Raw genomic sequence first — 14,320 nt, forward strand, 5'->3', positions numbered from 1 at the left:
GTGTTGGGAAATCGAGTCCTGAGACAGAGAAATACCAGACCTCCTTCATTCTAAACCAAGGTACCGAGCTGATTAGACCCTAAGAGAAATCTTGGATAGATTCTTGGCAAAAGAATACTAAACTTATTCTACACCACACTTACTTCTTCCCTCGTTCTAGACTTAGGTTAGGTACATCGGGGTGGCGTATTTTAGAAGCACCAGTTGAGTAATTTTAGTCGTTATTTATTTATGTATTTTATGGCTTAGAAACCATACCATGCTTTTACAGTATTATTTTATAATACTCTTCTTGCTCTACACATTATACTTTACAGCCAGTATTACGATTGTAGCAGTTCATTTCTTCTGCATGAGAAAGAAGACTGTTCAATAAATACCTTTTATTGAAAACGCCCGTCTCTCTATTTCTCTGCACCTCTAATGAAACTAAGCATGCACGATTGACTGAGTAAAATATCTAACTATTGTTTCCACAACTCTGAAGATCAGTTTTATCTTGGGGAAACAAAGTTGTCATGTTTATGCGGTTGTCAGAAACTACTCCCTTCTTGTTCATTCGAGAAAGTTTCTAGTGACCTCTGAGCTAGCTGGCACTCACAATTAAGTTTAATATATTCGATAGAGACCTAGTCGACCTAAGTCCTACGTCACATCTATAGGATATATTATTCCAATGCGCAGAGCGTATTAGGAATACAGGAACTACACTACAGAGGAGGGAAAAAGTAAATTCATTTTAAAAATGAGTCAAGAAACGGTTATTGGAAGTGTATCCCCCCTCCCCCCACCACCCACCTCCCCAAAATGTGGCTGAGGGAGAACAAAGTAGGAGGGAGAAGGAATTTCAGAAAGGTAAGTGGTAACCACTCAGAAGGGTAATTTTAGGGATCCCCCACAAAGTAACATGACATGGAAAAGGTGGGGTGTGAAAGGAAAAGGGATATATGAAATCCTTGTACACAAACACTAGAATGAACGATTCTTCTCCTAGTTGTCTGTTGTACAGTGTGTTGGTGCTCTGCCAAAGTTAGGAAGGCCTAAGCCTAGTGCTTGTATTTTCATTAGACAGGACAAATCTGTAGTGGCATTGTAAAATCTAGTATGTTTGTAATAAAACCGTAGGAAGGCTTGGAACTAAATTGACTCTAGAATTTGAATGAATATGTTCCAACACTATTCAGTATTTCCTAAATTGGAATTCAGGGTTTCACTTCTGCCCTAACTGGTTGTTCATGCTTTGGTGGGATTGGTCTCACATTAGCAGAGGCACTTGGAGTTGGGAAAAGGCCTTGGAGATGCTCTTCATGTATTTACGATAAGCCGTTGGACATCAGTACATATATTATGGTGTTTATGTTACATTTTTATTAATCCTTGCAAAGAGACACAGATTGTCTGAGGTACATTGAATGTGCTCCACCTCTTCTTGGTCTTCCCTTTATATTCTGTACCAAGTCGGCAATGGCTGAGACCCGCCTTCCTGAAGGGTAGCTCCAAGAGATGAGGAACAAGTAGTCTTTTCATGAAGTACTCAATATGAGGAGAATATATTTGCAATGGCAAACGTTTTGAGGCCTTCCTGAAAATTGTTGCAGTGGGGTGTATGTCATTTTGTGGGAATAGGACATTTGAATTGCCATTGCTAGCTGTAGGACATACAGTTTAAGAGATCTTGTTTGATTGCTCTACTTGTGGAAGGTTCAGTTTTATCAGGTATATGTAATATTTTGGTATTTAAGTGATTCGGTTCAATCATGTTTTTAACATGGGCCCTGTATAGCTATCTTCTGCATTTTGGCTATGTGGGCGTGGTTGTACGATGAAAAAATACAGGGAAATACATTGCATGCTTTAACCACGCATTTATTTCTCTGCATTGGTTACAACACATATGCTTTTACAATGCATGCCATTACCACACATTTTTATATTTATTAAGAACAATGTATTTGTGGGGGAGATCCCCCACATCGTCAACTTACCTTAAATGTGTGATAAAGGCATGCGTTGTAAAGACATACACGTGGTAAAAACATGCGTGGTAAAGGCACAACGTGATTAAAAACCTTGTTGTAAAGGCTGCTACATGGTGAGCATTTTACATATAAAACATACGTCCATTGACAAATTGTGCACTTCATTGTACTGTGCATTTTTCTATATTAATGGTTTTTAGAAGATGTATAAGTTGATTACAATTGAATGCGTTGACTGATTTGAATCCCCTATGTGTTTTAGGTACATTATATTTGAAGATGTTATCCACTGCACACTGGGTTTTAATCTTTATTCTCTGCGGATTTGTGACCTGTTCTGGATCTGCTGTAACAAACAGCTCCTCTCCTAAACTACTGCTGGTGTCTTTTGATGGCTTCAGAGCAGATTATTTGAATCACTTTCCATTGCCCCGCCTTAAGGAACTAATCAGCGATGGTGTGTTGGTAGAGCACGTTACAAATGTTTTCATTACAAAAACCTTCCCAAACCACTACTCGATAGTTACAGGTCTGTTTGCAGAAAGCCATGGCATAGTGGCAAACTCTATGTTCGACCCAACTACAAATAAGACGTTTTCTCTGGACAATGCTTCAGATCCCTTCTGGTGGGACGAGGCATTTCCTCTTTGGGTGACCAATGAACTCCAGGGACATAAAAGTGGTGCTGCAGGGTGGCCTGGTACTGATGTGGTGATCCACAATATCACGCCTTCCTATTTTATCAAATACCGCGATAATGTTCCATTTGAACAAAGAGTGAAAAATATCACCTCGTGGATGACCCGACCAGATGACCCAGTCAATTTTGCAACGCTATATTGCAACGAACCGGATTCCAGTGGACATAAATTTGGGCCAGATAGTCCCAGTATGAAGAAAGTGCTACAGGAAGTGGATAACAAGATTGGCCTCTTGATTGATGAACTGAAGACATCAGAGCTCTGGGACAAAGTGAATGTGATTATAACAAGTGATCATGGGATGGCACAGCTGTCCATTAATAGGACGATTTATCTAGATGCCTGCATCGGCCCTGGTAACTACACCCTTATCGATCAAAGTCCAGTTGCTGCCATACTTCCGCTACAAGGTATGAGTTTCAATTTTATATCATTTTACCTTTTTTAAGTGTGTGCATTGAATCTATCATAGATGGCCCAAGGTGACAGATCTATTATATTGCCATTAATTGTTTGATTTATCTGAAAATAATTATTGTGCACTGCCTTTAGAAATGTTGCATTTCCTTTACAGGTATTACCCAAATCTGCATGAGCACATGACAGTCGCAATAAAGATTTGTTTCTTTTACATTACATTTCTCCTTTGCTAGTTTAAACTGGATTTATATTTTGTTCTGTGTAGTATCTTCAATAACGTGGGTGTTCCCATTAAGAATTGTAAAGGCAATTATTTTGATGCCAGTGAAGGAGATAGAGTCCAAAGCGCTGACCTCCAGCATCCCCGAAAGGGTCCCTGCTTGCATTGGCATTGCATTACCCAGAAGGAATCTTCAATTTGTCAGACAGGGCAAGGCAGAGGACAATATTGCGGCAAACAACAATTCAGTGCAGTGTGTATCTACAAAGTCTTTCTGCTGAGCATCAAGCGAGTAGAACAGTGTAAACAAATCACATGCCACCAGCAGATGGCCACCATTATTACACGACTATGTCGCCCAGTAACCTCGTATCCGTTTACTGGTAGAGATCCCCTGGTCATCAACCTTCTGAGGCACAATAACTACCTAAGCAATATATACAGATATAGTAAAAGTAAACAATGAATTGGCAGACCGCAACAAACCTAGGTCTTCAAGGAGCCGTCCAGTGTAGAGAGAAAAAACAGTTCTGTTTATCCAGCCCTGCATCAGTATCTGCCACCAGCAGTAAGTAGGCTTTCTAGACTGTTCCTTAGTTTGTTGACCTCTGCTGGAGGTTAGAGATCCGTTGTGACTTCATTCACTGAATGGCCCTTTTGGAAATCTGCTGAAATGCTTTGGACAGTTGATTCTGGGAGCATGGCTACCACTTATCCGGTTGTTGCATGCAGCCATGCAATATCCAGAGGTGCTCTTTAATCCATTGACTCTCCCTAAAAAGCCTACTTGATCTCACGATAGGGACTGCAAGTACTATTCACAGTTATGTGCCGAATTGAAATGTTGTTCTTGTTCTTTGCACTTGGGGTGCTTGTCAGATTCATGTGTTTCCGATTAACTCAATCTTTGTCATATTGTCCCAGATTTTTTGTAACAATATGTTTTTAACCTTTTACGAATATTCTATATGAATGATGTTGTAGTTTTATATTTTAAATCTTACAAGGATCCTTTTGGAAAAAATATTTTATATTATTTTTTTGTTTTCTGTTCTCACTGTTGGTGATTGCGTTGTATGGGTATGATAGCGGTGTTTTTGTATGCATTAAGAAACCCAAAGGGAATTTGTTTCTGACATAGTGTCTATTTTGGTGTTCTGTCCCTTTGGTGAGAAGGACCCCTCTCTTCTATTTTGGAGGTGCAGCCTGAACCAGTGAGGAAAAGGACCAAAGTCTAAACCGTGAAACATGGTTAAGCCGTGAAACAAGCAACCAGGAACGCAGGGCGCACGCATGTCAGTACAGCAGTACAGAGACTGGACAAGTTTGATACAATAGCCTTTCCAAGACCTCGTGATGTTGATGTTGTGAGACAGAAAACGTCTATCAGATATCAGCGCAACATCCAAAATCTGCAGAAACAAGACACTTTGGCGAGATGACTGAGTATTTCATTGTCCCTTTGCCATCTAGACTAAAGGCACTGAAAATCTCTTTTATTTCTATAAGTACGTAGCACATACCTGCCAACTTAAAAAACAATCTCGCCGTGTGAGGAGGCGGCGCAGTGTTAAAGGGGGTGGGGCCTCGTGCCGAGAAGTACCTACGAGGCACTTTTGAACCACACCCCGCCCCCAAGCCCAATTCCCCCCTCCCCACCCCCAAAAAAAGCTTGCTGAGGGTGGTGCAGAATCCCTGGGGTGTTTTCACACTCATTAATAGACATCAGCAATTCAAGGCCTCGGAAAACGAGCTGGAGAACCACTATTTACAGTGGCTTTCAGCTCGTTTTCCCTGCCACCGTGTGATATCGGCTCCTCACCTGGAGACCATGTGATTGAACACAGTATTGTGTGTCTCACGGTGGCACCATGTGCGTTGGCAGGTATGGTAGCATGCTGTCTGCTCCCGCATCTCTTCATCTAAACACAAAGCTTTAGGCGGAATGAAAAAAGTAGAGGGCTCTCAAAGGGGCGTTTCTTAAAAACACATGAGCTAAAAATTTGTGCTGCCTGACTGGTATTTTACTGCTTCGGTCATTGCATCCAGATATATAATGCAACAAGTAACATTACACCTACAACAAGCCAGGACTTTCGGCTTTGTCAATGGTTGTTTGTTGCATAAAGTTGTATATGATATTGAAAATGCTTCAGCGCTTGTGGCAGAGGTTTATAAGCTATAGCTGCCAACTTTGGAGATGGGGAAGCAGGTTCAATCAAGTCTTGGGTCAGCTCAACATCCTGTGATTCTGGGCAAATCACTTAATCTCAACATATTTTTTTTAAATATGTCATTGTGTGATGTAGCTGGTGTTCATGTGAAGCATTCCAATACCTTTGGGCCGAGTTTGTGCTGAATAAATCTGCAAAAAAAAAACAAAAGTTACAACAAAAGCAGTGAACTAAAGTTAGGGCCCGTCTCAACACCTTTTTGAGCTGACCCGGCCCACTTAAAGCCCTGCCTAAACATCAGACCATTCAGTCCATTTTTATGTTCTTATCCCACTTGCAGGTGTTCTTATGCACCATATTTTGTAACTATGTACAGCATTTCTGAAAGAACAGTTTGACACAGTAAATCTCACTCAATGCACAGTCACATGTGCTACTTTTAAAAAGACTGGTCTTTATTTAAATATAGGTAAAGTAGACCAGAAACCGTGACAATGAACCAGAGAATCCTGAAGATTCTAGCTAGTGCCTTCTGGACTCAGACCAGATCCATAACATGTCTGACACAGTAGAGAGCTATAATCATGGCCACTGGAATTGTGAGACAATTGAAAGTCAAATTATGTGTTGGGGTTGACGGACATACTAGTCTCCAGTCTGTGTGTGCAAAAAATACTCGCTTCTGAGTTTCTTAATAGAATTGAAAACTTTCCCTTACGATAGCTAGGAAATGTTATATTCTATGTCCGGACCAGAGGCGGGGATTATGCTAGTTTAATGCTTAGTCACCACCAAAGAAGGCACATCAATTACTGACTTAAAATAGAAAGTCTTAAAGGTGGAGTTGGAAGACCAGTCATACACATTAATAATATCTTCCAAGCTGGCATCCAGCCCGAATGCTTTAGATGCCATAGTGCCTCTGGCTGAGTGCACTCCAAGCAGACGGGTAGAGATACCTGCTTCTTGCATCACCCACCTGGCCCATCGGGCTGTTGTCAGAGAAGAAATTGCCTTAAAAGGTTTCCAGAGCGAAATCAGAAGCTGCCGTTCCCCAGAGGTCGCAATCCCTCTAACATTGCCTCATAGACTTTAATTCATCTCACCACAAAGAGTTTGGGGGTTTCTGGAATAGCAGGATAAGAAATTATTCTGGTTTGCCTCTTAGTGCCCTTAGAGATAGGGAAAGAAACCCCACCGGGGTAAAAGCCCTGCCTGTAATTTCCATAGCTCAGACATCTAAAACTCAAGCAAAGTAGCATGGCTAATTTCCCTGACAGTTCTTTCAGTAAGAGATACTTATTACTCTGCCATGATAAGAAAAGATTGAGCACTCTGTTAACATTTCATAAGAATGTGTATCTCAGTTTTGGAGGAACCAACAATCTAATGTTCCATAGCAGCTTCTGCACAAGTGGATGTTCTCCCACTGGGAGGCTCTGGATAGGGTCGTGACCAGCTGATATTGGCGACTGGAAAGAATTTACTGACCTGTGAGCTAGTCAATTAGCTGCCAATTCTGCCCAAAAATTCAACAATGAACAATTCCGGAACCCATGGGATCCAGTTCCCGCTGCAAACACCAACGTGACCACCTGTGCCAAGCGGACCTATATCTGCGTACCATGGAGGAGGCTTATGCTTGTGCGAGGAGATCTTGAGCCGGTTGTGAAAGGCCTAGGACTTGCCAACTTCTCGGGCAATCTGACACGCCATGAGACTGAGAAATCCATCCACTGCATGTTGTGGAGATTCCCGGAGGGATCCTTCAGGAGTATCGGATATAGGGGGAGAAGGATTAGAAAATTCCAGGAAAGTTCCATCAGATCTGAATACCATTCTTGGGATTTCCAAAGGGGGGTTACTAGGAACAGGTTTGCTCCCTGTTTTCTGACATGTGCTGTCAGCTGAGAACAGGGGAAACACATACCCCTGTTCCAGGCTCCAATCTTGCAGGGACACAACTATTGTTGCTGCCATGGGATACGATCTCCTACTGACGAACTTATTCAGTTGATGGTCTAGATGGAATGCAAACAAATCCACTGAAAATGGACCCCACCCTTTGGTTAAAGCTAGGAAAATCTTGGTGGTCGAGTTTTCATATGCTGGAATCCTAAAGGGGTCTGGAATTCCAGTCAGCCACTGTGTTGGAGCAACCCGGAAGTTGTTCCACCGTCGCTGAGACTTTGTGAGAAATGCTTAGTCCCAAAAATTCCTGGCAAGCTTCAACAAGATTTTGGACCTTGTTCCCCCAGGCGGTTGATGTACCGTACCGCGGTGACATTGTCGATCTTCAAAAGGACACAATATTGGATTTTGTCTTTGGTCCAACACTTGACCGCAAAGGAACCCACCAGTAATTCCAGACAATTAATATGTCAAAGTCAATTTTATTGTATAAAATTATTAAAAATCATTACAAAAATGCATGTTGGCCATCATAAGACATAAAACACTTTTTAAAATTTTGGCAATTAAAACTGTTTGTCAAGTGGCAAGGTAAGTGTCAAACGTTTCAGTTTGGAGGTATAGTTCCAAGGTCAGCTTGCTGTAAGAGAGATTGGGCTTTCATCATAAATTTGACCCTCCTGCAGGCCAACATAGGACATGATCCATCTAGCCATCGGATTACGGCTTGCCTACAAGTCCGAATGTTCAATTTGTTAAAAATGTTCTTTAAAAGTCGTCTCCTCAGGTCTTTAAGTACAGGGCACACACATAGTAAGTGCGTTAGGGTTTCATTTCGGTATCCACAAAGACGACAATGGGGGTCAGTATGGCAATTTTTCCAGGTTGGAAGCAAGTCCTTTGAGAACTGTAGACCTAGTCGATGTTTTATATATCTTTGTTTTAACGAACTGTTAAAGTGGCTTTCTAAGTAGGTCTGTGATTTTATCCAAGAATATGAATTAATCACAGTCCACCCGTGTCGTCTTTTTGCGATATTCATCTTGTCTTCGAGGTAGGATTTCCATTTTACCGCATTGTTTACAATTTTATCAAAAGTGGATCTATCTGGCTCCGTGTCCCAAGTTTCTTCAATTCCGATGCAATTTAGGGATTGAGACAGGTAGCCTCCCCAACTGTTTGAAACTTGCTGTTCCTGCTGGGTTTCGATTTCTTTCCAGCACAGGTTGTCCAATGAATTGGCTTCCGACAAGCGTGTTTTATGGCAGAGTTTCACAAAGGTTCCCATACTGCGAAACTTCTGATTTAGAAGGCCAAATTCTAGACGGACCTGCGCCGGAGCCGACGAATTTGGTAGATTTAGGACTGCCTTGTATACTTTTGTTTGTAGGCTGTTTAACAGCCCTGCTTCTTTGCCGCACCAGGTGGCCAATGCGTATGACAAGGTTGGTAAGGTTTGAGCTTTTATTACTTTCAGCAGGTGTGTATAATTTGGACAACTTAGTTTCTTTTGTAATTGCCGGTATGCATAGATCAAGGACTGTGCTTTTGCTTTTAGGTCGGTTTTATGTTCTTTGTTCGTCGGCCCTCGCCCCATTTTCAAACCTAAGTATTTGTATGATGTTTCCTCCTTTATTGGAGAACTATTTGCATACCATTTAAATATTTGCTTTTTTGGATCCACAATGCGAACAACTTTAGTTTTATCTTTATTCAGTTCCAGGCTTTCGTGCTCCAAATAAGTTGTCAAATTGTTGATCGATCTTTGCAACCCTATCGGTGTTTGGCTCAGAACAACGATGTCATCTGCATACTGCAGGAAAGGGATAGGGATTTTTGACATGTGGGGTGGGTGGCATTCCCCGATCTCCATGTGGTTGACTATATCTGCCATGTACAGGTTGAATAAACTTGGGGCCAGTACGCAGCCTTGTTTTAGGCCCTGTTGTGTTCTTATTTCGGCCGTTACGCTGCTACCGTCTCCCAGTTTTACTCGAGCCCAGGTGTTGCTGTGCAGGACTATAATAGCCTCCAATAACTTCTTCGGGATACCCCATGATCTTAGTTTTTCCCATAGCCGGGATCTGTTCACTCTATCAAAAGCTGCTCGCAGGTCTATAAAGCAAGCATACAGTCTTGTTCCCCTTTTTACAGCTTTTTCTTTCACGGGCGCCAGGGTTGTCAAGTTTGTCAGTGTACCCGTCCTTGGCCGAAAGCCTGTTTGGAACATTGGTATTATGTTCGTATCTTCCATCCAGTCCTGAAGGAGTGATAATAGGCATGATCCATATAGTTTTGCCTCGACATCCATTAGCGATATCAGCCTGTAGTTCCCTGGCTCATTGTGGTCACCTTGTTTAAAAATGGGGTGAATTATGCTCCCGGTCCAGGATCTTGGTGGTTTGTTCTGATTGTAGACTGCATTAAAGAGTGGAGTTAAGTATTCTGCCCAAAATTCAGGTGAATATTTAAAGATAGCATTTGGAAGCCCGTTTGGACCCGCCGCACCCTCTTTTTTCAGGCGATTTATCTTGTCTTTAAGCTGGTCTGTTGTTACTAGGGTGTCGGTCACGGCATTCACTAGTTTTTCTGATTTGCTGGGCTGTGAGTGTTCAGGATTGTTCTCATTTCCGCTACCCAACGGTTGCTTCAGCTTGTCTCCTAGTGCATTAGCTCGTTTACCTATCAAGTTTTCTGCATGTTCGCTGTTTCTAGTGCATACTTTGCACTCCAATTTACAGTATCTTTTCTCACCTCCCGTCCTGTCGCTGAACATCTTTTCGACATGCTGGGTCCATATACTTTCTCCAATACCTGCCTCCTGTTTTAGGGTGTTCCCCCTTGTCAGATTATTGATAATACCCCAAAATGTTCTGGCATTTTTGTGTTTGCTAGCGATTAGTAGGTTAGTCCACATTTCCTCTTGGTACAGTGTTTTTGCGCTACACAGCATGATCTTATATTTCTTTCGCATAGTTTTCAATTCCGATTTGTTTGTTTTTTTTCCACTTTTTATCAATAGTGCCTGTTTGCGGACTTCTCGTGCAATTTTTCTTTTTTCTTCCCTCAGGGTAGTTGTGTACCAAGGCTTTTTGCCAGTATTGAATTTTATTGAATTTTGATGTGTTCGTGGAGGGTTTCTTGTTACTGTTTCACATAGGTGTTCCCATGTTTTTACCAGATTTTCTTTTACTTCCGGTGTTAAACTACGCAGTTTATTTTTGAGTTTATCCATTGTTGGTTTTAAATCCTTTCCTCTCCATTTTAGTTTACGTAGGTTGAATTTTTCAGTATACTGGATAACGGTGTTTTGTTTTTCCGTCTTGGTAACCAACATTAACATTTTGGTAATTAGAGGGAAGTGGTCACTTTCCACAAGTTGCTCCACTGAAAATGCACTCACTATTGATAACAGGCTGTTGCTCAGTATTGTGAAGTCTATTGATGACTTTCGGTTACCGCTTAAGAAGGTTATAGGTATACCACTATCCCCACTGACTTTCTTATTTAGGATAAAAAGGCCCAGTTCTTCAAGAGCTTGCATTGTTTTGTCATCTTTTGTTAGGTTGCTATTAAAATCACCTGATATAATCATGGAGTACGTCTCATGAGTGATTTGATGGGGGGTTACTAGGAACAGGTTTGCTCCCTGTTTTCTGACATGTGCTGTCAGCTGAGAACAGGGGAAACACATACCCCTGTTCCAGGCTCCAATCTTGCAGGGACACAACTATTGTTGCTGCCATGGGATACGATCTCCTACTGACGAACTTATTCAGTTGATGGTCTAGATGGAATGCAAACAAATCCACTGAAAATGGACCCCACCCTTTGGTTAAAGCTAGGAAAATCTTGGTGGTCGAGTTTTCATATGCTGGAATCCTAAAGGGGTCTGGAATTCCAGTCAGCCACTGTGTTGGAGCAACCCGGAAGTTGTTCCACCGTCGCTGAGACTTTGTGAGAAATGCTTAGTCCCAAAAATTCCTGGCAAGCTTCAACAAGATTTTGGACCTTGTTCCCCCAGGCGGTTGATGTACCGTACCGCGGTGACATTGTCGATCTTCAAAAGGACACAATATTGGATTTTGTCTTTGGTCCAACACTTGACCGCAAAGGAACCCACCAGTAATTCCAGACAATTAATATGTAGGGACTTTTTTTTGAAAAAAACAACTTCCTCCTTGGATAACTCTCCAGAACGGGCTTCCCAACCTGTCATGCTGGCGTCCAACTCGATAGCAATGTCTGGGCTGGAGCCGCAAATGGCCCTGCCATTCCATGAGCTCATGTGAGATGGTCACCATTACATCTGTTCTCTGGCATCCGGAGTTAAGGGTACCAGCTCCGCATCAGACAAACCGTGACGAAAATGAAAGACTTCCAGGCGCTCAATAATGTAGCGGCCCAAGAAGATCGCCTCTATCAAGGAAGAGAGGATGCCAACTCGTCATACCACCTGCCACAGTGACGTTTTGCAATCATCCGAGTGTTGCTGGGAACCTGTTGATTTTTGCCAATTTCCCGGAGTGAAGGCTGTGTGACGAAGCCAAGGAAGGTAAAATACTGTGTCGGGAGAAGATGGGATTTCTCTGTGTTGATGAGGAAGCCCAGAGAGTCTAGTAGATCCACAGCCATCAGCAAGTGCTCTGAAAGACATTGAGGGCATTGCTCTATCAACAGATTGTTGTCTAAGTAGATGATCAGTTGTACCCCGCGAGCCCGGTGGAGCTACCTGATAGCTGAAGAGGAGGTGGACTGTGGATTCCCAGTGGCCGTCACCTACCCAGCCGGACCTGGGGCAGACTTTCCCTTCGTCTCTCCGTCGTATCCATACCTTACCCCCTTTCCCTTTTTCAGTCCCTTTTACTTACCCTCTATGTTCTTTAAATGTTTTTAATGTTATTTTTTTTTGTAATTTGTGACTGATGTAATTTTGCAACTATGTGGAACCTTATGTAAAGCGCTCTGATACCTCTGGGTCTAGCAAGCGCTATATAAAACTCTTAAAATAAATAAATACATTCTATGACCATCTTGTGGCCCTTCGAGAAGCACCAAGGAGCTGAAGACAGGCAGAACTGGAGTGAGGTAAACTCGAACACTTGGCCTCTCCATTGGAACTGCAGGAAGCTTTGATGGGAAGGAAAGATCGGGATCAAGAAGTCCACGTCTTTGAGGTCGAGATGCACCACCTAGTCTCCTGGGTGGAGCAGATCTTGCAGGAGATCAATCTCCTCCATTTTGAAATGATGAAAGATCAGCCACCCGTTGAACTCTTTCATATTGATAACCGGGCAGTGACCTCCATCGTGTTTCACCACCAGAAAAAGGTTGCACGGAAAACCTCAGGGGTGCAGGAGAGAGGGAATGATGGCCTGTTTTGGTAACATTTGTGTGATATCTCGGTCTATGAGAGCCGTGTCTGAGTGAGAAAAAAACAGAGGTTGTGGGTGATGTGCTTTGAAGGGAAGCCGTTGAATTAGATCTGAAACCCTTATATGGTCTGCAATACCCAAGCGTCTGAGGTGATCCCCCGCCAGTTGCCTAAGAACTGGGCCAACCTGCCTCCTTGTGAGATGGACATTTTGGACTCATCATTAGCACCTCCTTGGGACAGCCCTCTGCAGGTGCCTTTGGAGCCACAAAGCCTGGAACCATCTCTGGAGGAGTAGAATCTACTGAAGTGACTGGAATCCTGCCACTGTGCCTGTCTGCCTTGGCCTTTGAAGGAGGGCTGTGATATAGAGTTACTGGCCATGCACCCCCGTCCACAGCCAACCCTGTCGAAAACCACAGGGGTGAAAATGCCCTTGATTCAGACCTGTGCTTTATCTAGGGAATTAAAGGTGGAGACAAAAGGGAGTCCAAAGTGACTCCCAACTTAGGATCCATTTCAATTAAGAAAGACTTGCGACGGTCTGTTGACAAATCGCAGTCAGCAATGCCCAGCAGTATTATAGCCCGCTCGGCCCAGTCGGAAAGGATTTCAGAGGAAATTAGGGTCCCAGAAGCCTTGGTGTCCTCCGCCATAGCTAACATTTTTGTTAGAGGCCCTGTCACATCCAGGAGCGTGTCCTGGCATGCTCTACAAGACAGACCGGTACCTTTTTTGGGGCCTCGCATAACTTTGACGAGAAAGGTAGCTATTTTCGAGTCTTGCTCTGGGTGTGAGTGCCAGAATTCACAACAAATAGGAACTGAAATCAGGAAAGCCTAACCATAATGGATGATGCTGTCCATAGCTGCAGAGGAAGCAAAGTCTGTCTTTTGACAGCCTGTCAAATCCTTGGTATAGTAAAAAGCAAAGTACAAGGCAATCTTAATGTTCTTCCTGAGCTGCACAAGCATATGAAGATAAAGAAATCCTGCCTGGTTCACAGCCCAATACGTACGAATTAGGGTCTTAAATAGCCCCTTCTTATGAATCGCGATTCAATACAACTTGAGCAGGTGGTTTCAAACTGATGTCCTTATCAGAAGCTGTAATACGAGATGAGTCGCAGCATTATGGCCATCCAATGTGTGTCATTGCAAATGTTAGGAGACTCAGAAAGAGGTGTTAGAAATTGGGTTACTGGTTGGCAGAGGTGTGCACCCTGTCCAAGCAGGAACCACAATCTTAGTCAGGGAATTTTAGATACGCACCATAAATTAATCTGTGCTCACCCTCTAGTAGTTTGGCACAGAACAGGCCGGCTTAACTTAAGAGACAATTTGTAAAGTAAGTGAAAACCCCTCACAAAAAGATACCACGCACAGTTAGAAAAATAGGGCTTAATTTAATGAATGAATACAAGACCAGAACAACAAAAATCCAATAATTGGAACATGATTATGAATTTTTAAAGAATAAAGTGCAATATAGTGCTTAAAAGCATAAAGCACCAATCAGGGCTATTTGGTCGCATTAGACTG

The 14,320-nt window shown here is 42.7% G+C and overlaps 1 protein-coding gene across 3 annotated transcripts in view; it reads left to right on the forward strand.

The window, feature by feature from the left end:
* The window catches only part of ENPP4 (ectonucleotide pyrophosphatase/phosphodiesterase 4), a 131,373-nt gene that overhangs the window by 86,345 nt on the left and 30,708 nt on the right, over window positions 1-14,320 (forward strand). For all 3 annotated transcript variants that reach the window (XM_078647639.1, XM_078647641.1, XM_078647640.1), the window contains exon 2: window positions 2,242-3,090. In XM_078647639.1, the coding sequence (XP_078503765.1) occupies window positions 2,259-3,090 (832 nt within the window). In that variant the 5' untranslated portion in view covers window positions 2,242-2,258. The remainder of the gene's footprint in view (window positions 1-2,241; window positions 3,091-14,320) is intronic.

This window comes from Lissotriton helveticus, chromosome 6 (genome assembly GCF_964261635.1).
Source record: "Lissotriton helveticus chromosome 6, aLisHel1.1, whole genome shotgun sequence".
NCBI classification, from domain to species: Eukaryota; Metazoa; Chordata; class Amphibia; order Caudata; family Salamandridae; genus Lissotriton; species Lissotriton helveticus.